The sequence below is a fragment of the Tachyglossus aculeatus genome, chromosome 6, assembly GCF_015852505.1.
Source record: "Tachyglossus aculeatus isolate mTacAcu1 chromosome 6, mTacAcu1.pri, whole genome shotgun sequence".
NCBI classification, from domain to species: domain Eukaryota; kingdom Metazoa; phylum Chordata; class Mammalia; order Monotremata; family Tachyglossidae; genus Tachyglossus; species Tachyglossus aculeatus.
This window is the reverse complement of record NC_052071.1, coordinates 26,198,663-26,220,752: the sequence shown is the minus strand read 5'-3', so window position 1 is coordinate 26,220,752 and position 22,090 is coordinate 26,198,663. Positions and strand designations below refer to the sequence as shown.

Here is a 22,090-nt window from a genome sequence, read left to right as displayed (position 1 = left end):
TGAGCTTACACTTTAGAGAGCTTAAAAATGCATGGGAAAAGAAGTTGCGTCACCTAATGGAAAGAGCACCGGCCTGGGGGTCAGGAGACCTGGGTTCTAATGTTGGTTCTGCTGTTTGCCTGATGTTTGGCCTAGGTCAAGTCACTGAACTTCTTTGAGCCTCAGTTTTCTTATATGTAGAATGGGGATTAAAAACCTGTTCTCCGTCCTATGTAGATTGTGAGCCATTGTGGGACAGGAACTGGGTCTGACCTGATTATCTTGTATCTATCCCAGATCTTAGAACGGTTCTTAAAATATAGTAGGTGCTCAACATTATTATTATTATTTTTTAAATAATGCATAAAAGGAAATCAAATGGAGATTTAAAACCTCAAACTAAGATTTAAACCAGAAAACCCCAAAATAGATCACCAGCCCTTACTTCTCTGAGCTACTTTCCCAACAGTTTAATGAGGTTATAAGAAGCCTTCTTAACACGTGGAACCCACTTCTACTAACTGGAGGAGACCACCCTACTGTTTCAGAGCAGGAAAGAAGAGGGCCTTTGCTTCTCTTCTCCATCCATGAGAGAACTTGGGGGCCTTTCAGACCCTTTGTTTTAGACTGTGAGCCCACTGTTGGGTAGGGACTGTCTCTATGTGTTGCCAATTTGTACTTCCCAAGCGCTTAGTACAGTGCTCTGCACATAGTAAGCGCTCAATAAATGCAATTGATTGATTGGGAAATGTAGTCTCTGCAATTCTTTTGTCAACTTTCAACAGGGCCTCTAGTTGGATGTTTTGTAAACATGCAGATCTCATAAATGACTGTAACACTGCACAGTCTAACAGTGAGTGAAGAGATCAGATAGGTAAGGAGAAACGATGAAGAGCCTTATAGCCAATAGTCGGGAGTTTCTGCATGGTGAGGAGGGAAATGGGTAGCTATCAGAAGTTTTGGAGGAGGGAAGAGTTGTTTGTGAAGTGCAATTTTAGGAATGTGATCTGAACGACAGAGAATACTATGGAAGGACTTAAGTGGGGGTTCACGAGTAACGTTAACTTTTCCTTGATTCATATTTTTAAGGTATCGAATTAAGGATAGTTTCAGTCAGTCTCTCGAAATAAACTCTGGTCATTCATCTCAGGGGTTTCCAAGCTCTTCTTATTTCCAATTAGGAGTCATAATTTGGATTAGTTAGAAACTGTCCCCAGGGACGTGGGTCGACTTGTAGTCCCAGAAAGTCACAAAGGGCAGTTGCAGGTGAAAAGCGATATCCCACAGGGAGGAGTAATGGAAACATGCCTTGTCAGTCCCCATTCACGTGCCTGCCTTGACGTTGCCTCGGTTGCGGTTTGGGATAAAGACGAGCCCAATAGATCTGGTAAATAGGAGGTAACTGGTTATACAGTTTGGGAAGTACATTCTCTGTGGAGTGAATGAAGCAGAAACAGATTGTAATGCATCAGAAAAGGAGCTGGAGATGAGGAAGTGGAGTTTGTGGAGTTTGGATGGGAATGGAGTGGAGAGATGGAGTGACATCCAGAGAGTACCATGAGGAGTTTTTTAGTTTATGGGAGACTTTAGCCTGCTAGAAAGCTGAGGTGAAGAAACCATAGTTCTCTCATGTCCATTCCAGGAGGGCAGGTGGCCAAAGATGGCAGTCTGGGATCAAATACAGCATGGCTTAGGGGATAGAGTATGGGCCTGAGAGTCAGAAGGACCTGGGTTCTAATCCTGACTCTGCCATTTGTCTGCTGTGTGACCTTAGGCCATTCACTTAACTTCTCTGAGCCTCAAGTTACTTCAGCTGTAAAAATGGGAATTAATACTGTGAGCCACACATGGGCCATGGACTGTGTCCAACCTGATTAGCTTGTATCTAACCCAGCCCTTAGTACAGTGACTGGCACATAGTAAGCACTTAACAAACACCAGTCTAAAAAAAAAAAAGAAGACTGTGAGCCCCATGAGGAACAGGAACTATGTCCGACCTAATTGATCTCTATCTTTTCCGGCGCTTAGAGCAGTAATTGGCACAAAGTAAATTCATTCATTAAATCGTATTTATTGAGTGCTTATTGTGTGCAGAGCACTGTACTAAGCGCTTGGGAAGTACAAGTCAGCAACATATAGAGATGGTCCCTACCCAGCAACGGGCTCACAGTCTAGAAGGGAGAGACAGACAACAAAGCAAAACATGTAGACAGGTGTCAAAATCGTCAGAACAAATAGACTTAAAGCAATAACAAATAGAATTAAAGCTATAAGTAAATGCTTAACAGATACCATAAAAAGCAAAATAAAAGAGTGAGAACAATTATTGTCAGAAGGTGAGTGGCAGAGAGGCCAGAGGCATAGGTCAAGGGGATAGATTCTGAAAGTAGGCAGAAGACATTATCTCGAGAGGCAGCTGGGAAGAAAGAGAGTGCGGTATTTGATGTGTTCTGGTTAGCCTCAGCTTCCTTACTGGTTCTCTCATGTCCATTCTCTACCCTCTTCAGTCTCTACCTCAATCTGCTGCTTATTTTTTTTTCTTAAGTACAGTTTTGCACTTGTCTCCCCGCTCCAGAAAATTATTCAATGGTCGCATAATCCTCTCTGCCTCTGCACCCAGCTCCCAATTTTTGGTTCCTCCCAAATTAACCTTGTTCCTCTGCTCCTTTTTTGATCCTCCCACCTCTGATTCACATCCTTCATCTTGCGTGGCACTCCCTTGAAATCCACCAAACCACAGTTCTTCCTGTTTTCAAAATGGTCCTGAAATTCTAATTCCTCTAGAAGAATTTCCATGATAAGTTTTCTTCTCCCCAGCTCAAACCCTCCCTCTTGAGAAGCACCGTGGCCTAGTGAATAGAGCACAGACTTGGGAGTCAGAAGGACCTGGGTTCTAAACCTGGCCTTGCCACTTGTCTGCTGTGTGATATTGGGCATGTCACTTCACTTCTCTGTGCCTTGGGTCCCTCATCTGTAAAAATAGGGATAAATCAATCAATCAATCGCATTTATTGAGCGCTTACTGTGTGCAGAGCACTGTACTAAGCGCTTGGGAAGTACAAGTTGGCAACATATAGAGACAGTCTCTACCCAACAGTGGGCTCACAATATAAAAGGGGGAGACAGAGAACAAAACCAAACATACTAACAAAATAAAATAAATAGAATAGATATGTACAAGTAAAATATATGTACAAGTAAAATAAAGACTCTGGGCCCTGTGTGGGACATGGACTGTGTCCAACCAGATAAGCTTGTATTTACCCCAGCACTTAGTATAGTGCCTGGCACATAGTAAGCTCATTACTTTGTGCAGAGCATTGTTCTAAGCACTTGGGAGGGTACAACAGACATAATAAACACTCTCCTTACCCTTCAGGACTGTATAATGTGGCTGAGGGAGATAGACACTAAAGTACAGTACCAGTAAGGAGAAGAAATCAAGTTAAAGATATGTTTCGTATAAGTGCTGTGGTGTAAGAGGTGGGGTGAGTACCTAAATTTTTAAGGGATGCACTCACAAACGTCCCTAGCTCTTGAGTACATATCAAGTTAGATCCTCTGCTGTAGTAGTACTCATTTATTCACCTATGCATCTTTCTATGATCTTTTCCTCCTGTTAGTAATTTATTTTGCACGCACCTCCTCTCAGATTATAAACTCCTTGACAGTGGAGATTGTGTCTTTTATCTCTATTGTTCGCCCTGAAGAACTTAGCACAGTGGTCGGCACACAGTAGGGGCTTAATCATTACTAAATACTGAGTGGCCGGTACATTGCCCATAGTTGTCCATCCTGAAAGCATTTCATTTCCCATAAGGGGCAGAGGGTTAGGAGAACACAATCTATGGCTTACCGTAAACTACTGCAGTGCAGCAGTATAGACAACCCAAGTGTGTGTCCTTCTAGTCGAGGACATACCAATTCATTTATTCAGTCATATTTATTGAGCACTTACTGTGTACAGAGTACTGTACTAAGCACTTGGGAGAGTACCATAGAACAATAAACAGATACATTCCCTGACCACAGTGAGCTTACTGTCTACCTTCATCCTCCTAACCGCTGTCATCTGAACTGTCATGTCTATATGTTGCCAACTTGGACTTCCCAAGCGCTTAGTACAGTGCTCTGCACACAGTAAGCACTCAATAAATACGATTGAATGAATGAATGTCTATGTTTATACATACTTATTACTGTATTTATTTTACTTGTACATATTTATTCTGTTTGTTTTATCTTAATATGTTTTGTTTTGTTGTCCGTCTCCCCCTTCTAGACTGTGAGCCCGCTGTTGGGTAGGGACCGTCTCTAGATGTTGCCAGCTTGTCCTTCCCAAGCGCTTAGTACAGTGCTCTGCACACAGTAAGCACTTAATAAATACGAATGAATGAATGAATGAATGAATGAATGAACAATACCACCCCGAATGGCCAGGGCCAGAGAAGCATACTACTGTATCTTCCTGGACAAATCACTCAAGGGACTTCTTTTGAGGCGCACTCACATCCGGGGATACTATCTCTCTGTCAGCAGCATCATCGTAGAATCGAAGGATGACTGCTATCTGAAGCTTTTACAGTAATAATGATAATTGTTAATGATAATAGAGAAGCAGCTTGGCTTAGTGGAAGGAGCATGGGCTTAGAAGTCAGAGGTTGTGTGATCTAATGCCGACTCTGCCACTTGTCAGCTGTGTGACTTTGGGCAAGTCACTTAACTTCTCTGTGCCTCAGTTACCTCATCTGTAAAATGGGGGTTATGACTGTGAGCCCCATGTGGGACAACCCAATGACCGTGTATCTTTCCCAGTGCTTAGAGCAGTGCCCGGAACATAGTAAGTGCTTAACAAATACCATTATTATCGTTATTATTATTAATAACAACAATCGTGGTCTTTGTTAAGCACTTAGTATGGGCCAAGCCCCGTCTTAAGCACTGGGGTAGATAATCTGGTCAGATATAGTCCCCGTCCGACATGGGGCCGATAGTCTATGTAGCTTGGCGAACACATATATCGTCTCCGTTTTACAGATGAGTAAAGTCAGCCCTGGGGAAGTAAAGTGACTCGCCCAAGGTCATCCAGCAGGCAAGTTCCAGAGCCAGCGTTAGAACCCAGGCTATTCCAATTCCCAGGCCTGTGCTCTTTCCCCTAGGCTACACCACTTCCCACAGCGTATGAAGCTGCGGTGCGGATTTTTCTGATCACATTTTCTTAGTTCTTGGAGGCCTGGTGTGCCAGCACTTCAAAGTACTTCACAGAACATGGATTTACAGGTGCTGCCCCAGAAAGAGGTCTGCTGGTGCTCACAGACATAGAAACCCTCTCAAATATATCCGTTTTTAGAAAGAAAAAATGGGTGTTTGAAAAATGAGGGTATACAGGTTATGATATTGGCACCTAGGGTTGAAGGACAGTAATCCAATTATCCCTGGTTATTATAGCACCATCTCGGTTTGACATGATGTACGATACATTTCTGCAAAATATCAGTCACCTATGGGCATTTTCCCCACATCACCCGTGACTGGCAGGATTAATTCGGCCTTTTTCTTCTTCCGAGGAAGAAAAACGTACCATTCACCTGCCAGATGGTAATTTACGTGCTCTCAAATCCACGGATTAGTGGTGCGTGGCAATAGTTGTCATGTGAGGAAATTTCTGAACGGCTGTGATGTCGACCCCCTTTAAGCACTCGTTAATAATAATAATAATAATAATAACGATAATAATGGTACTTGTTAAACTCTTACTATGTGCCAAGCACTGTTCTAAGTACTGAGGTAGATACAAGTTAATCAGGATGTCCCATGTAGGGCTCACACTTTTAATCCCCATTTTACAGATGAGGTAGCTGAGGCTCAGATAAGTTAAGTGACTTGGCCAAGGTCACACAAGCAGACATTTGGTGGAGCCAGGATTTGAACATAGGCTGATTCCTAGGCCCACGCTCAATCCACTAAGCCACGCTTCTTATTATTTATCCCACCCTCATGCCACTTATAGTGTCATCTGTAACTTATTTTAATGTGTGTCTCTGCCTCTAGACTGTAAATCCCTTGTGGGGGTTTGACCACATAAACCACTTTCTGCCATTTTAATAGTTCTGAGCCACCTAAGCACCTGGGTCCTTATCTTGCCCACATCCCCCCCAGTAATGCTTGTGTGCACACATAGTGCTTAATAAATGCCATTATAATTATTATTATTATTATTATCTGTTGCTTCCTCCTTCCTGTAATCTCTCTTAATGTCTCTCTCCCCAGTAGACTGCCAGGTACTCGGGAACAGGGATAGTCTTACTAGCTGTGTAATATTCTCCCATGGACTCGAGGGTCCCCTGCACAGAGTAAGTGCTCGATAAATAGTTAGTGACTGATTGATTCACCCCGTGAGAGCTGAAGCTTTGTTTATTTGAGAAGCAGTGTGGCTCAGTGGAAAGAGCACGGGCTTGGGATCTGATCCCGGCTCTGCCAGTTGTCAGCTGTGTGACTTTGGGCAAGTCACTTAACTTCTCTGTGCCTGTTACCTCATCTGTAAAATGGGGATTAAGACAGTGAGCCCCATGGGGGACAACCTGATTACCTTGTATCCACCTTAGCGCTTAGAACAGTGCTTGGCACATAGTAAGTGCTTAACAAATAATAATAATAATAATATATTATTCAACTGTATGCTCCCATAGTGTCACCCGAACTCTCTCCCAGTGTGATCGATTAGTCAGGAGCGGGGCTCCTCTCCCTCAGTCCTTTGTCCCTCTCTGGCGTGATCCTGGGGAATCACTTGCTTTGAGGCTAGCCGGGGCATGAGCAGGGCGGCCCAGGGGAGGACGTGGAAAAGCCTGAAAAACAGTCTGTCACTTGGGGGAAGGACAGACTCCCAAGCCGGCCAAAAGTCAGCTCTGCCTCAGGCTTATCATGTTCAAAGAGGCATGTGCATGTATCGGGCCGAGTTCTGTATGCTTCCCAAGGCCACATGGACGATGGCACCTAGTAGCTTGTGATACAGGAGGCCTTCCCAGACTGAGCCCCTTCCTTCCTCTCCCCTTCGTCCCCCTCTGCATCCCCCCCCATCTTACCTCCTTCCCTTCCCCACAGCACCTGTATATATGTATATATGTTTGTACATATGTATTACTCTATTTTACTTGTACATATCTATTCTATTTATTTTATTTTGTTAGTATGTTTGGTTTTGTTCTCTGTCTCCCCCTTTTAGACTGTGAGCCCACTGTTGGGTAGGGACTGTCTCTATATGTCGCCAATTTGTACTTCCCAAGCGCTTAGTCCAGTGCTCTGCACACAGTAAGCGCTCAATAAATACGATTGATGATGATGATACCGGAAGCTAGGCCATAGGTGACCTCTATGGGGATCGCTTTCCTCGAGCAGGCCAAGCCACTTCTCTCTGGGTCGATGCCATGGGGAGGAGGAAAAAGGCTACCCATAGCAACCTGGCTGCCACAGATGCTAATTGCATTGCTTCCAGAGTCCCAATATCAGGAGACGGGCCCTCCCTCTTCATTTTGTCACTTTCAAAGGGTCATGCTTCCCTTAGATCCTGACCGAGTTGTAGAAATGGCCACTCGTGGTGCTTGTGAACACCCGAGGGGCCTAGAAGAAAGCGTACCGTATGGAGAGGTTGGGACAGCAGGGTTCTCCAGGCTCTGCCAACTTCCTTCCATGTGACCACGGGCTAGGCATTCAGTTTCTCTGCCGGCTCTGCCAATTGCTTCTCTGTGACCTGGGGTAAGTCACTTAACTTTTCTGAGCATGTTTCCTCATCTGTAAAATGGGTGTTCCATCCCTATGGTCCATCTTTCTTAGACTGTGATCCCCATCGGAGGTTTTTGAGCAGTGCAGTATGAATTCTGGAAAATTATCTGGGCCAGAGAGGCTGGAGGAAGGCAGGATGATTACCAATGGAATAGTGAAGGTGGGACAATTAATTGGAACAGTATGGTAGGTTGTTATTGTGGGCATAATTGAGATGTACTTAAATACAGTTAGATATCACTTTTTTGGAACTCTAGTTTAAAACTGAGCTCTCTAAACTGTAAGGTGGTTATAGTTGGGAAACATGTCGACTAATTTTGCTGTACTGTGTTTTTACAAGCATTTAGTACAGTGCTCTGCATTGTACCTGGCATCCGGTCTCTGGGGAAGGAGATCTGTGTTTCCCCGGTTGTTGCAGTGACCGATCAGCCTGCATCCTGTGCCACGAGATGGCAGGCAGTTGGCTGAGTGGCAGGAGCCTGAAATAAGTGGGATGGAGTGCTTTTGAAAGGTTGGCATTTTAAGAGTCCCCCGCCGGATTTCTTCCAGAACTCACGGATAAATATCGTGTCTGCTAACTGTATTGCAGTCTTCCAAGTCCTTTGGACACAGTAAGTGATCAATCAGTGGCATTTGAGTGTTTACTGTTTGCAGACCTCCTGCTTGAAGGGGTTTTGAGTAGATGGGGAAGCAGCATGGCTCACTGGAAAGAGCCCAGGCTTTGGAGTCAGAAGTCACGGGTTCAAATCCCGGCTCTGCCAACTGTCAGCAGTGTGACTTTGGGCAAGTCACTTAACTTCTCTGGGCCTCAGTTCCCTCATCTGTAAAATGGGGATTAAGACTGTGAGAACCCCTGGGACAACCTGATCACCTTGTAATTTCCCCAGCGCTTAGAACAGTGCTTTGCACATAGTAAGTGCTTATAAATGCCATCATTATTATTATTATTAGAGTCAGGAAGGATCAAGGCATGGGGAGAAAAGCCCCACTCCTTGTGTGCAGTGGTCTGAACTGTATGATGTGTTATTTCAATCCTGAGTAGGCAGCCCATGGGAGGGTTTTCTGGTCGTTTTTGTAGTAATCCCTCCTCCTTGCTAACTCCAAGGGAATGCTCTATAGAAAGAGTAAATTTGGGGGGAAAAGAGTTGTGTTTTAGGAGGGGAGCAGTCAGAATTGTAATGACAATAATAATGATGGTATTTGTTAAGCGCTTACTATGTGCCAAGCACTGGGGTAGATACAAGGTAATCAGGTTGTCCCACCTGGGGCTCACAGTCTTAATCCCCATTTTACAGATGAGGTAACTGAGGCACAGAGAAGTCAAGTCACTTGCCCAACATACACAGCCGATAATGGCAGAGCCAGGATTAGACCCCAACGACCTCTGCCTCCCAAGCCTGTGCTCTTTCCACTAAGCCAAGCTACTCCTTGTATGTTCTCAAGTGCTTAGCAGCGGGCAAGTCACTTAACTTCTCTGGGCCTCAGTTCCCTCATCTGTAAAATGGGATAAAGTCAGTGAGTCCTATGTGGGACACTGTCCAAACCGATTAATTTGTATCTACCCCAGTGCTTAGACAGTGCCTAGCACTTAACAAATACCACAATTATTAGTCCAAAAACAGGTGGAAGATATCTCCTCCTAAGGCAGCCAGAAAGGATACTAATCGTCGTGGTATTTGGTAAGTGATTACAACATGCCAGAGCTGGGATTAGAACTCATGCCCTCTGGCTGCAAGGTCCACTCTCTTTTCAATAGATTGCACGTCTTGTCAGGGTTAGTGTAATCCTCTTAGTTCTTTGTAGGTGAAGTAATTATATAATGAAAATCAGGTGTGGGAGCATATGTTTTTGTTTCAGGTGGGCAGTTGTAAGAGGGAAAGGGGTAGTTGGGCTAAGTGAAGAGGATAATCCTGTGTCTTTGAGGGCTGAGTCTGGGTTTATAGAGGCTGAGGGGGATGGAAGAAGGGAGGGACACTGGGGCTTTCTGCATCCCTTTTCCCCATCCATAATAACACACCACCTTTAGGAGGAAATATCACTTGGTTTGAGTCCCTGTTTAACAGCCAAGCAGTCAACGCCATTACTCCTGGTGATGAAGAGCCAGGTGCAGACGCCCCTCATTTTTATTAGGCATGTACTTTATGCAGGGTCTTGGATAGAAGGATAATGTTGATGCAGTCTGGCAGGGGGAGACAAAATCTAAAATAAAATGCGGGTATGTAGAACAACAGAGTATAAGGCTATGTTCAGGAGTACAACGGCGTAGGCAGGGAGGGACCCCAGTGCTTAAGCGTCATGTGTGCTGGCGGGGCAGGAGGAAGGAAAATATGGTGGGGGGAAGAGATTGGCTTTGCGAAGATTCTCAAAGACGGGGAGGACAGTGGTTGAGCCCAGATACGACAGGTGTCTGGGCGAGACACAACATCCTCCTACAGATGTCTTGGAATTAGGAAGACGTACAAGATGGCCAAGAAGGAAAAACGAGTTAGATTTGGGAGTCACACGCATAGAGTCTTCAGTCTGACCCAAGAGAGAGGCGCAGCTTGAGACTAGAAGGGCGCCCAGTACAGAGCCCTGAGGAACACCCCACGGTTCAGGGAGTTACGGACAGAGGACGAGCAAGAGAGAAGGCGTGGCTGCAGAACTGGGAGAGAAGTGACAGGAAAACCAAGGTCATCATTAATAGTTCTTAAGCACCTAGTTTGTGCAGCACACTGTATTATTATAGACAGGTTAGAACAAGTTACATTTTCCTAAAAATTTTATTTTTTCCTTTTTTTTTTTAAATAATTCAATGCACTGGCAGTATAATTAATCCCTCTACGAGAGAAACCAACGCACCAGCTCAAGCCAATATCATTTATACAGAGACATTGTGTTTAAAAACAACAAAACTACATTTAAAATGTTTGTACATAAAGTATTACTGTATTAGAAGGAACGAAATGTAAACAAAATGCATAATTGTGCAACACATTTGAAATACAAAGCAAAACAGGCAGAATACAATTTTATACATAAAAAGCAAAAAAAAAAACAAACCCCAAACCTTTATAACTATACAACATTTCATTAATTGCTTGACATTATAACAGTTTACCCTGGTCTGTACAAAACATCTTAACTTACTTAAAACTTTACAAGAATAACATGCTTGTTAAGAACAAGGACACCTTGTGGATTTGCGACAATTATGGATCTATGAAATCTCTGCCCACAAATAAATCCATCCAAAAGACCGACGGAGTCCGCAAAATGAAAAAAATGCAAGCTAAAGGGAGATTTATCTAATTTCAGTGACTACCGGGTATTAAGTCAAGGTGGAAATGGATCTTATGGATCTTACTTTGGTTGGAAGTCCGTTTGGTCATCACAATGGCTCATTTCCAGAAACCAGGACAGACCATTTATAATATCCTCGATCCTTTGGCTACTCAAACGTTTGCAAACAAAATCACAGTGTCTGCCACAACAGAGATGGCACAGCAGACAGCATACGTGAGTCTATCATAATCGTGACCCCAGGGCTGGGGGTGTCAGATGGGGGGATGGCCGACCATCCCTTCTGTATGCCGTGATGATGCTTGCTGAACTCCAGCTGCCTCCATCTGCTTTCTCAGAAATCAGAAAACAATTTAATCCGAGCGTTACTCTCTAGATAATGAATGAGAACGCGGTCAGGACAGGCAGAGCCGAAACAAAAAAAAACAGAGATTGCGCACTGGAGACAAGCTCCACTTCCAAATCGGCGCCCTAAAGTTGCAATGATACCCTCCAGTCCTTCCAAAACACTGATTTTTCTTTTTTCAAAGAGAAGAGATACGATTCCACAGAAGATAGGCAAACCAGAGATGTCACAAAAATACATTATTTTATGGACTTTGACTCACCATCGTTTCAAATGCACATCTTTGTAAGTGACCTCACATGACATACATATGGCTAAAATTAAATTCCTGTTTGCATCCATGTAACTTATTCGATAAATATTTTCTGTGACATTTTAATGTACAAAAATTGGTTGTAAAAATGCACTAAAAAATCTGGATTTTTTTTTTTCTAAAACAGGAGAAAGATTTCAAAGCCATGTCTTCATTTACGACACATTGGAATTAATTTCCATTTTTTATGTACAGGCTAATGCTGATGCTAGTAAAATACTTAAAATGACAGAGAATGCAATTTCAGTGTGCCTTCTAGTTAAGAATAAAACATACATGCTTATAGACCAGGCAAAAATACCCCAACAGTTTCTTATCAGGGGAAGATTGGACTATCAATCAAATCACTTAGTTATTAGAAAACAACTGTAGTAGTTTGTAAAACTGCATTAGATTGTACAGTACATTATGAAAACATACAGATTGCAAAAGCTTTAAACGATCCTTCATATGTAAAAATTAGTTTTGAAGGATACAGTGAAGAGCTGAAATACCTCATCTAAAATATAACACTGAAAAAACTCTGTTTTGTGTTATGTTCCAGTGATGTGCCATATCCAGGGTCTAATGCAGATTTACAAAGTCATGTTGCATTTGCAAAGGACACATACACACAAAAAAATCCCCCCTGCCACTATAAAGTCTTTCTAGTCAACGAGCAAAAATGCACGGCTAGAGTGCTGCGGGACATTTCATCGAAACGAGTTGGTCACCAAATAGCGCTCCTGTTTATATTGGTTACGTAAACATCAGAAAATTCTTGCAGTTGCCCAGCCTTCTACCTGTTTGAGTTGATTGGAAAATTCTGGGATAAATGATGCTTCAGCTGCCTGCAAACTGCTTCCAAAATGAAGTTGCAGTGGTGAAGCACTGGGTCATAAGTTACTCCATGTGGCCAATGAATGCATCAGACTAGTACTCACATTGTAAAATAACACATCACATCTTCTCAGTTGGCATAGTTCACATCAGAACACATCTATTTACTCTTTAGAAGCACAATCAAAGCAAATTCAGGATCTCCAATAGAGTTTTCCTTTTGTTTTTTTTTTTTAAAGAAACAGTTTCTCACAACTCTATTAGCGAGTCACCGAACACCCACAGTTGGGAAAATGGAGGGTTTCATGTACCTTAGGATCCTAAGGACCACTTATCTTCATGGTATCTCTATGAGGTTCACCTCTGACATATGAATATTACCTGAAGACAACAATAAATCATACACCCTCTAGAAATACCATCCAAGGGAAAACTGTCAAGAATGAAAATGGAAATTGCAGAATCAAAGACCTGCTGAGAAGGATTTCAGAATTCCATCCTGGAGATCTTGCTTTATGTAAAGAAAGAGAACCTTAAAGGAAGAAAAACATTTTTCAAAGTTAGCATCCAGCTCATTTGTAGGTTCGTTTATTCTTTCTAGGTGGATGTATCTGTTCTCTGAGGGTGGTTGAGGTGAAGTCCTGGCTCAAAACAGAATGAAGGGGGGGCAAAGACTTTATACTATCTTTTCCGATCCTCCTTGACTAGATAAATCATGTCCATTGCTCTGGACGGGCCTCAGGGTCATGTACAAAAAAGCACGCGTACTACGTGTATATCTGAAAGCCGGAATTCTTCATTAAGGTTAAAAACCAGAGGATTAGCACTAGGGAATGGAAGATGAAAAATAAATCCCGCGTCTTGAACCGTTCCCTGAAAGGACTATGGAAGCATGAGAGAGAGAGGCTAAAAAGACAGAGTAAAACACCAGATCTATTCTAACGCTGACATTCAAAATTACAGCAAGAAGTACAGAAATAATGCAGGAGCTCTTAAGGAGAAATACAGACTTACGAGGGAACTATTGCTTAACTCTTCCACTCTGAAGTCTTATTAATTTCAGAAGTAGGTCCTGGCTGGAAGACGGTGGGGGGGTCCTTTGGGTAAGTCTGTATCCTTCCTTTCTGCCCACAAAGGTAAATTACGACAATGATGTCAAACCAACCAACCACCTAACAAACAAAACTTGTATTGGCAAAATATGTGGAGCTGGTAGTCTTGGTTCTCCCATAGAAATCACCATTTTGGTTTGAGAAATCTTTGGAAATACTACTTGTTTAATCGATACAAGAGTCATTAGGAGTTGAATTTGCAATTAGCACAACCGGTGACTATTTTTTATTTTTTGGAATTTTAATGAATGCACTGAATTCCTGATCATTATAGATAGGAGTAACAACAAAGGGTGCAAATGATCATTACTGAATTTCCCTATTAATAGAAAATGGTAATAAATATTGGATTGTGCACTTGTCTGCTGTGTGACCATGGACAAGTCACTTCACTTCTCGGGGTCTCAGTTACCTCATCTGTAAAATGGGGAATGAGACTGGGAGTCCCTCATGGGACATGGACTGTGTCCAAGTTGATTTGCTTGAATCCATTCCAGCGCTTAGTACAGTGCCTGGCCCAAAGTAAGTGCTTAACAAATACCATTATTATTATTATTGTTGTTATTATTAATAATAATAATAACAGAAGTATGGGTTTGTCCGAAATACTGAGAATTTGCAATTAAAAGCAGGATTAGTCTTGGCTCTATTTTCTGGAAACTTAAACCATAAAAATGCCACTCTTAAAATGCTTCTCCATTATATCTTTTTGGGGCCATGACCCAAAGTTTTTAAAATCTAGTTATGGATTTAAATCTAGAATTTAGTCAGGGAATGGCATGGCTGTTCATACAGGGACAACTCAATCAACTAAAAGAGAATACTGCCTGTTCACAGCTCTCCTTTCAAATCTCTTTGCTCAAGGTATCCTACTAAACCGGTAAACCGTGATTATATATTTTATATGAGAGCAAAATGATAGCAAAACCCTCTTCTAATTCTGCCTGACTGCTTGATTCTGTTGTGAGGTGGAAGGGAGTGGAGGAGTTGGTGTGTGGGGTGGGGTGTGTGGATGACTCTGTGTGAAGGAAAAATTAAGGAACTGACTTCTTTAGATGATCCTAATTGGAATTTATTTTATCCAGTTAGAATCCTCCAAACATCTTTGGGTGTTTCCTAGATTGCAAGACAGTAGGTGATAACTGCTAAATAATCCAGATTAGTAGAAGGTAGTGGTGAATAACTAAAAGAGGTAATAGGATTTTGACCCAGCTAATGGCTGATGCCTGATTTTATACCAGACAGGCCAATAAAACTCATTACTAAAGCCAATGGGATTTTGGCTTTTGCAGAACATTTAAGAAAGTTTATTCTGTCCTTCAACAATCACATGGGTTAATTTAATGAGGATTCAAACAGAGGAAAACCACTTCAGAGTCTTCTGAAAGGCCTGGATAGTCCTTCTGCTGAAATGTACATTGTAAGGGGAAATAGCATAGCGACTGGCAAACAATAAAATGCTGGGAGATGTTTTAGCTTTCATTAGGGAGTTTTCAGGAGGTTTTATAGTGGTGTAATGCAGTTTGAGATCTTTCTTTCCTTTAAAAACTACAAAGGCTTAGATACTTTTCAATAGGTTTCCACCCCCGGCCCAATTTGGGAGGGGTATCTGACCTCCAGAAACCTAACAGGAGTTACACAGGTGACGCTGAGGCAAACCAGGGTCGGGGAATAATGTAGCTGGTTTGATACGGGATGATTGTTTAATCCTCACTTGCTTACGCTGCCTTGATTAGTAGAAGTTTTCCTTGACACCAGGCAAGGACACCTTTCCGAACGTATCCATGTCGGGAAGGTCAGAGCTTATGGAACAAAGGGGTTTAGGGCCTGCCTGGCTCTGCCACAGCAGGTGAAATTCAAGGTTGGTGGAAAACAAACCTAATAAAGCACCTCCTACTGCTCCTCTTACCTGTCAGGAATGTGTTAGCATTTTGCAGAGAGTGTGTAATTGTGATACTTAAAAGTTCACTTCCGTTGCCAGTCTATTTACCGTAACTGGGGATTTCAGACAGTTCCAGCTTTCCCAACTGAGGTTGGTTGGCGAAACCAGGAATACCGTCTGTGTACGTTAATCGACCAACATGCAGGCACCCTAGAATGTTTGTCGAATAACTCAGTTATCTGCATCACTATTGCTTTGGCCTTCTCGTTTTGGCACTACTAGCATCATCGTTCTACTTCTGCTAGGGAGTCATGGTTGAAAAAAAACAACAACAACAGGAAGTTGGTTCACATATGCACACAGATACCACACAGACTCTGGCCAAATCAGGATAATGGAAAGCGGGGCAGAGATGCACCATGGGCTTCTGGGGTGGCACACAGTAAGGGCTCAACAAATACCACAATTACTACTATGGTCATGGGTTCTAATCCTGGCTCCACCACTTATCTGCTGTGCGACCTTGGGGAAGTCACTTTACTTCTCTGGGCCTTAGTTACCTCCATCTGTAAAATGGGGATTGAGACTGTGAGCCCACATGGAACAGGGACTGTGTCCAACCTGACTTACTTGTATCCACCCTGGTGCTTAGTACAGTACCTGGCAGTTAGCAAGCACTGAATAAATGCCACAATTATTATTATTATTATTACTGTTGGGTGAGACTTGTAAGGAAATGGAAATGTATCAATTGACTGGTATTGGGGACAAAGAAGGGCTTCTAGAAGGAAGATGTATAGGAAAGGGAGGGATACTATTTTTATTTTTGTGAAGACATCAATTAATGGCATTTGTTGAGCGATTACTGTGTGCACAACACCATACTAAACACTTTGCTTCCGTGTCAATCGCAGAACTCCAGCCATCTCTACTATTTCCTTCTTCTGAAGTTTGCTATAAGAAATTTCAGCTTTGGAAAATGCCACATATTTTCCGCATCACATCCTTGATAACAAAAGCCTGCCTCTCTAGACAAGTGCCCTAACACCTATTAAGCAGCACTATCAAGAAACTAGGTTAGCTTGGCTAGAGAACTAATTTAGGTCCCTGAAAATACACAAGAATTTGCAGGTGAGCTTTGTGAATGTCCTCTGAGAAGCTGATATTTAGAAATCAGGTTCTCTCACTCCCACAACTTCATCCATAAAACATTAAAAAGCCGTTTCCCCTTTCATTCCCTGGAACAAACATTTTAATAAGAAAAAATCAGAATTTGATGCCCCGGGAAAGATATGGTGATAAAACACCCCTTCGGACAGTTAAACTCATGAATGACTCCAGTATGTTTTAATGATGAAATATCAGAAAATGAAATTCATTTGGAAGCACCATAAAAACAAAATTTAGCTAATGGGCTCCACTGTAGCTCCTTGCCTATTAGACAAGGCTATGAATAATTTTATTTATTCCTATGACAACAGGTCCCTTACCCTTGAATTTTCTTAAAGAAGCATCGATTGATCTACCTTTCCAGTTATGACATCCCCGTATGCAACTGCTAGGATTTTTTTTTTTCTGGGGAGGTAATAAATGATCAGTTTACAAGTGAAATCTACCACACAGGCAAAAACTGTTTTCAGCCAACTTCTGCCTACCAACCGGTTCTAATCCCGGCTCTGCCACTTGTCTGCTGTGTGACCTTGGGCAAGTCACTTGACTCTTCTGTGTCTCCGTTACCTCATCTGTAAAATGGGGATGAAGAACGTGAGCCCAATGTGGGACAGGGACTGTGTCCAAGCCAATTTTGCTTGTATTCCCCCAGAGCTTAGTTCAGTGCCTGGCACCTAGTAAGCACTTAAACAAATGCCATAATAATAATAATAGTAATAATAATAATAATAACAACAGGCCCAAAACTAATTGAATCAGAAGGCCAAGCCAAGGACTTTTAGAGTGGTAGAAGGGTGAACCTTGGGGATTAATGCTGGAGTGAGGTTGTCCCTAAACTGTTAGGCAAATGTGCTATGCTCACAGTGTTTAGCATGACAACTGCCTATCAGTTCCTCACTTCAGAGAGACAGACCTGGCCATCCCAACCACTTAAAATAAGAAAACAGGCTTAACAGGACCACACTGTGAGGCCTGAAAGAACTGAATCCCAGACTCTAAGGATGGTCGTGACAGTATCCACAAAACAGTTATAAATCCCGATTAGCCAAAACAAAAGTAAGTATCATCCTACTGGATCAGAAAGTAACTCACACTCTATGCTTAATTTATTTCCATGATGTTTTCGAAATGAAACTGTTAAATAATAAGCAGACTTGGGAAGCCGGGCTTGACTGTTAGGCACCGGGATCCTGCTGCTGATTTGGCAGAGACTTTGAAGCCAGTCACTGGAGGGGAAATCAGGTAGGCTAATTTTCGGAGCTAGCTACCTGTTGTATGTAAAGGATACATGAAAATATGCTGAAATTAGAGAAAAGAGTCTCTTTTCTATAAGTAGCAGGGGAAAGATAATATGCCTGTTTCCCTGGGAAACAGCCATTAGCTCTCTGAACTCTTGTTTCTGGAGATTGTGTTTCAAGAAGTGTATACTCTTTGTAAGTCTGTGACAATCTAGGATTACATTCTATGTTGAACTAACAAGTTAGGACAATGTACTTCATTAGGCAGAATAGGGAGGCAATTGAACTGGTAAGCCTTCAAAACAAATGGAAAAATTTAGCTCTTGCAAAGAGCTTACATTTTCAGAGTTTACTAAATAAAGTGTTTGGCAAAATCCCTCATTTTTTAAACTCCCTCAACCTGCTGTTTTTGTCCATTTAAAAGGCATCAGAAAAATTATTCCTTGCCATTGAACACTCAGAGGAAGAGGTCAAGCTCGATTCAGAGAAAGGATGACACTGGGGCTCAGGGTATGGGCTCTCTAAAGCATCTTCGGAGGGTAATATTTGGGTGAAAATCAACTTCACCCTCTGACCAAATTATCACGAGCTCAAGGAGGGACAAACTACTGCAAGTTTCAAAAAGGCAGGTGGAACGGAGGGAAACTGCAGCTGTTTTTAGCCAAAAAAGACACTTATTCCAGCGTGAGGGGAGAGGAGTATCGTTGACTCTCCCTACCACAGTTATGCAAGACTGTAAAGAAAACCACAAAAAACCCAACAACAACAACAACAACAAAAAACAAACACATAAACACAGCCTGAATCTTATAAACACAAATTTGTCCTATATCTGGTCACAAGTCAATGAACACAATCCAATAACTCAACAGATTAAAGGATATAGAGGATTACGTACTTAGAAAGTAATGGCAATTAACTCAGATTTGGATAATATTTCATACACACATAAGGTTCTTCCAGTAAGATATGGTACCGTGTTATTTACACTGCAGTATTTTGACCTAAATGAAATTTACAGCACTGTGAGGAGCGCAGACAGGATCGGGAGTGGATGAAATAGCAGCCAAATTGGCAACTCTGTAAAGTCATTTCCACAAGAATAATTCATCAAACAGGGAAGGTGGGGGCAATACCGAATGCTTAGATATATTTAAATTTTCTCTGGGATTATGTCTGAACCGCTTCATCATCATGACCACCTTCCAGAATCGTCCCCCCGAAATGAGTCCTTGGTAACTAGCTAAAAGAACTGGGAAAATGGGGGTATTTATAAATTGACTGGTCAAAGTTTTGACTTAACACCCATTAGTAGTAAGTACGCAAATAACGGGTTACCTCTTCAGTCTAGCCATTTCTTAATTCTTTTCCCCTACATTTCATGAAAGGAAAACAATACTCCCCACTACTTCTGACCTGTCAATTAAGTATAACTTTGAGTTCCTTGTGGCTTCTAAAAGTGCTTCAGAGTCCCAGACTAACCTCGGGCTCAGGCGCGATTTAGGAGTTGACACTTTTCTTTTCACCTACGCTGTCCAAATCTGGATTGTATGACTTTAGCATCACCATTAAAATCATGCCCGCCCCAACAGGACTCATCTTTGCTCCCGCCAAAAGTCCAGGTGACTATTACTCTTGGAGTCGAATCACGGAGCTGTAATACATTTTTACCAATTCAGTCAATGAAAAATGATTCTTAAAATCACAACAATCTGAGGGGGACAGTTAGAAAAACAATCACATAGCACGGCATCATTTTTAAGAGTGGCATTGCTGGGCTCTTTTACTTCCTAGCACTCTCGGTGCTCTGATCTTATTTGGACATCTTAAACTTAGATGCTCCCATTGTAAATTTCCTATAGAGATCGAGACTGAGGAAGATGTGATAGCTTAGCAATTAACTCTGACAGGTAAAAGATGCCATAACTAAGCAGTGAAGCACTGGCTTCAGGTACAGAGAGGAAGCAGGGTTTGGGTGAATACCTTTAACTTCTACTTATTTATCTCTGCAGGGCCTTTTCATCAAAATGATCTTATACCTAAAACAGTTTGTTCCACTTCTCAGTTATCCGTCTCTTCACAAAGTGCTTTCTGTTCTTTGTTGAAGGCAGTGTGGTCCGAAAACAATACTGCAGGCAATGCACTGTCCCGTAAAGCACGTCAGACTGGTAGGATCCACGAGATGCATATAAAACCGCTGAAAACGCGTCTTATGACACAACATTCGCTTATCTTGAGTTGTAGTGCCCATTTATGGTGAATTCCGTTTCCCACAGATATATAAAAAAAGGCATAAAAATGAAGTTAAATGAAGAAAGTTCCCTCAATGAGTGGAGTTCCACCAGTGATCGTCAGTGCGCTGGCAGAGGTAGAACGATGAATGATGCTAGGAATTACAGAGCAGTTACTACAACAAATGTGCCTCAATGCGAAGCCAGTGAAGTCCTTGGCGCACATACCGGACCAAGTTGGTCATGCTGCTGTGTTGGGTTAACGGTCCCATTACAGAGTCCAAGTCGACAAAGAATTCTGCAAACAGAAAGAGAATCCGGTTAGAGTTTTCAACAGCGTCATGCAAATCTGTTTGAGTTGTACCACAAAAAGGCTCATTTTTGGCCCACTAGAGAAAGCACTCGGGCTTTTGCTATCTATTGAGAACCTACCAGCTGCAACTGCAAGCGGAGTTCAGGGGAAGTGGAAAGTTTGCCTGGAAGCCACATTTCCCAGAAGGCAAACACTTACATACTCCATAATCATCTGGAAATGAAAGCCAAAAAGCTGCATGTAGACCTAAAGATTCAGAAAAGACATCCCCTCTTGGCTTGTCTTAACGTGAACCTGTGTAGAGAGTCTTACGGGACATTCTGCCATGTGCTTTGGACTGTAAACTCGTGGGCAGGGAATGTGTCTTCCAACTCTGTTACACTGTACTCTCCCAAGTACTTAATACAGTGCTCCATGTACAGTAAGCGCTCAATTAATACAATTGATTTTTTTAATGGTATTTCGTAAGCACTCGCTACATGCCACACACTGTTCTAAGCACTGGGGTAGATACAAAGTAATCAGGTTGGACACAGTCCGTGTCCCCAGTGAGGCTCACAGTCTTAATCCCCATTTTAAGGATGAGGTAACTGAGGCACAGAGAAGGGAAGTGATTTGCCCAAGATCACAGAGCAGACAAGTGGAGGAGCTGGTTTTAGAACCCAGGTCCTTCTGACTCCCGGGTTCTAAACTGATTGATTAGTCTTTGTGGGGAACGTTGCTTATAAAGATATGTTTGTCCATAGAAGTCTTTCTAGGGATGTGTGACAATTTGGTTTAGCTTTTCACTCGTTCCCTAAACTTTAAACTTGTTAAGTATCTCAGTTTGGAATTCTTCGGGAATATTTAGCTGTACCTGATATTTCTCTGAGGGATTAACCTTGAGAGACTTACTCTCCCTGAATGCCATATAGATAATCAGTGTAGTAGTGTGGTTAGGACAACAAGCACCATTTGTTCATTGCAAACTTCTGAGAATACTACCTATATAGCGGTTGTTTGGTAAAGCCACATGTGCTTGCTTTAGCAATCTACAAACAAGATCATGACCCACAGTAAGATTTATTGAGAGCCAACTGAATACACAGCACTATACTAAGCACTTGAATGTAACTAAGAGACTTGGTCTGTCATCTCAAGGGGTTTACAAATTTAGCAAGGGAAACTGAGACACAAGAAATGTATAAAGTGCCGCTCTTGCTTGTGTGTACCAGGGCCTCACTGGCTTTGCATCGAGCCACATTTGTTGTAGTAACTGCTCTGTAATTCCTAACATCATTCACCATTCTACCTCTGCCAGCGCACTGGGGATCATTGGTGGAACTCCACTCATTGAGGGAACTTTCTTCATTTAACTTCATTTTTATGCCTTTACTCGTGTATCTGTGAGAAACGTGAAGTCACCATAGATGGGCACTACAACTCAAGAGCGGCGTATGTGTGTGCATGTAGTGGGAGAAATAAAAGGGAGGGGGGCTGATCAAGTGCTTTGAAGTTAATGGTCAGGAAGTTTCCAATTTGATGAGAAATGTAAGACCATCAGAGGTTCTTGAGGAGTAGTGATAAAAAAAAATCAATGGTGTTGAGTGAACGCTTTCTGTGCACAGTGCACTGTACTAAGCATTT

General features: G+C 42.3%; 1 protein-coding gene across 1 annotated transcript in view; it reads right to left on the bottom strand.

The window, feature by feature from the left end:
- Positions 1–19,866: 19,866 nt before the first annotated feature.
- Positions 19,867–22,090, bottom strand: part of AFF2 (AF4/FMR2 family member 2) — a 361,545-nt gene continuing 359,321 nt past the window's right edge. Inside the window, exon 25 of the mRNA XM_038747704.1 lies at positions 19,867–20,449. Within this exon, the coding sequence (XP_038603632.1) occupies positions 20,328–20,449 (122 nt within the window). The 3' untranslated portion in view covers positions 19,867–20,327. The remainder of the gene's footprint in view (positions 20,450–22,090) is intronic.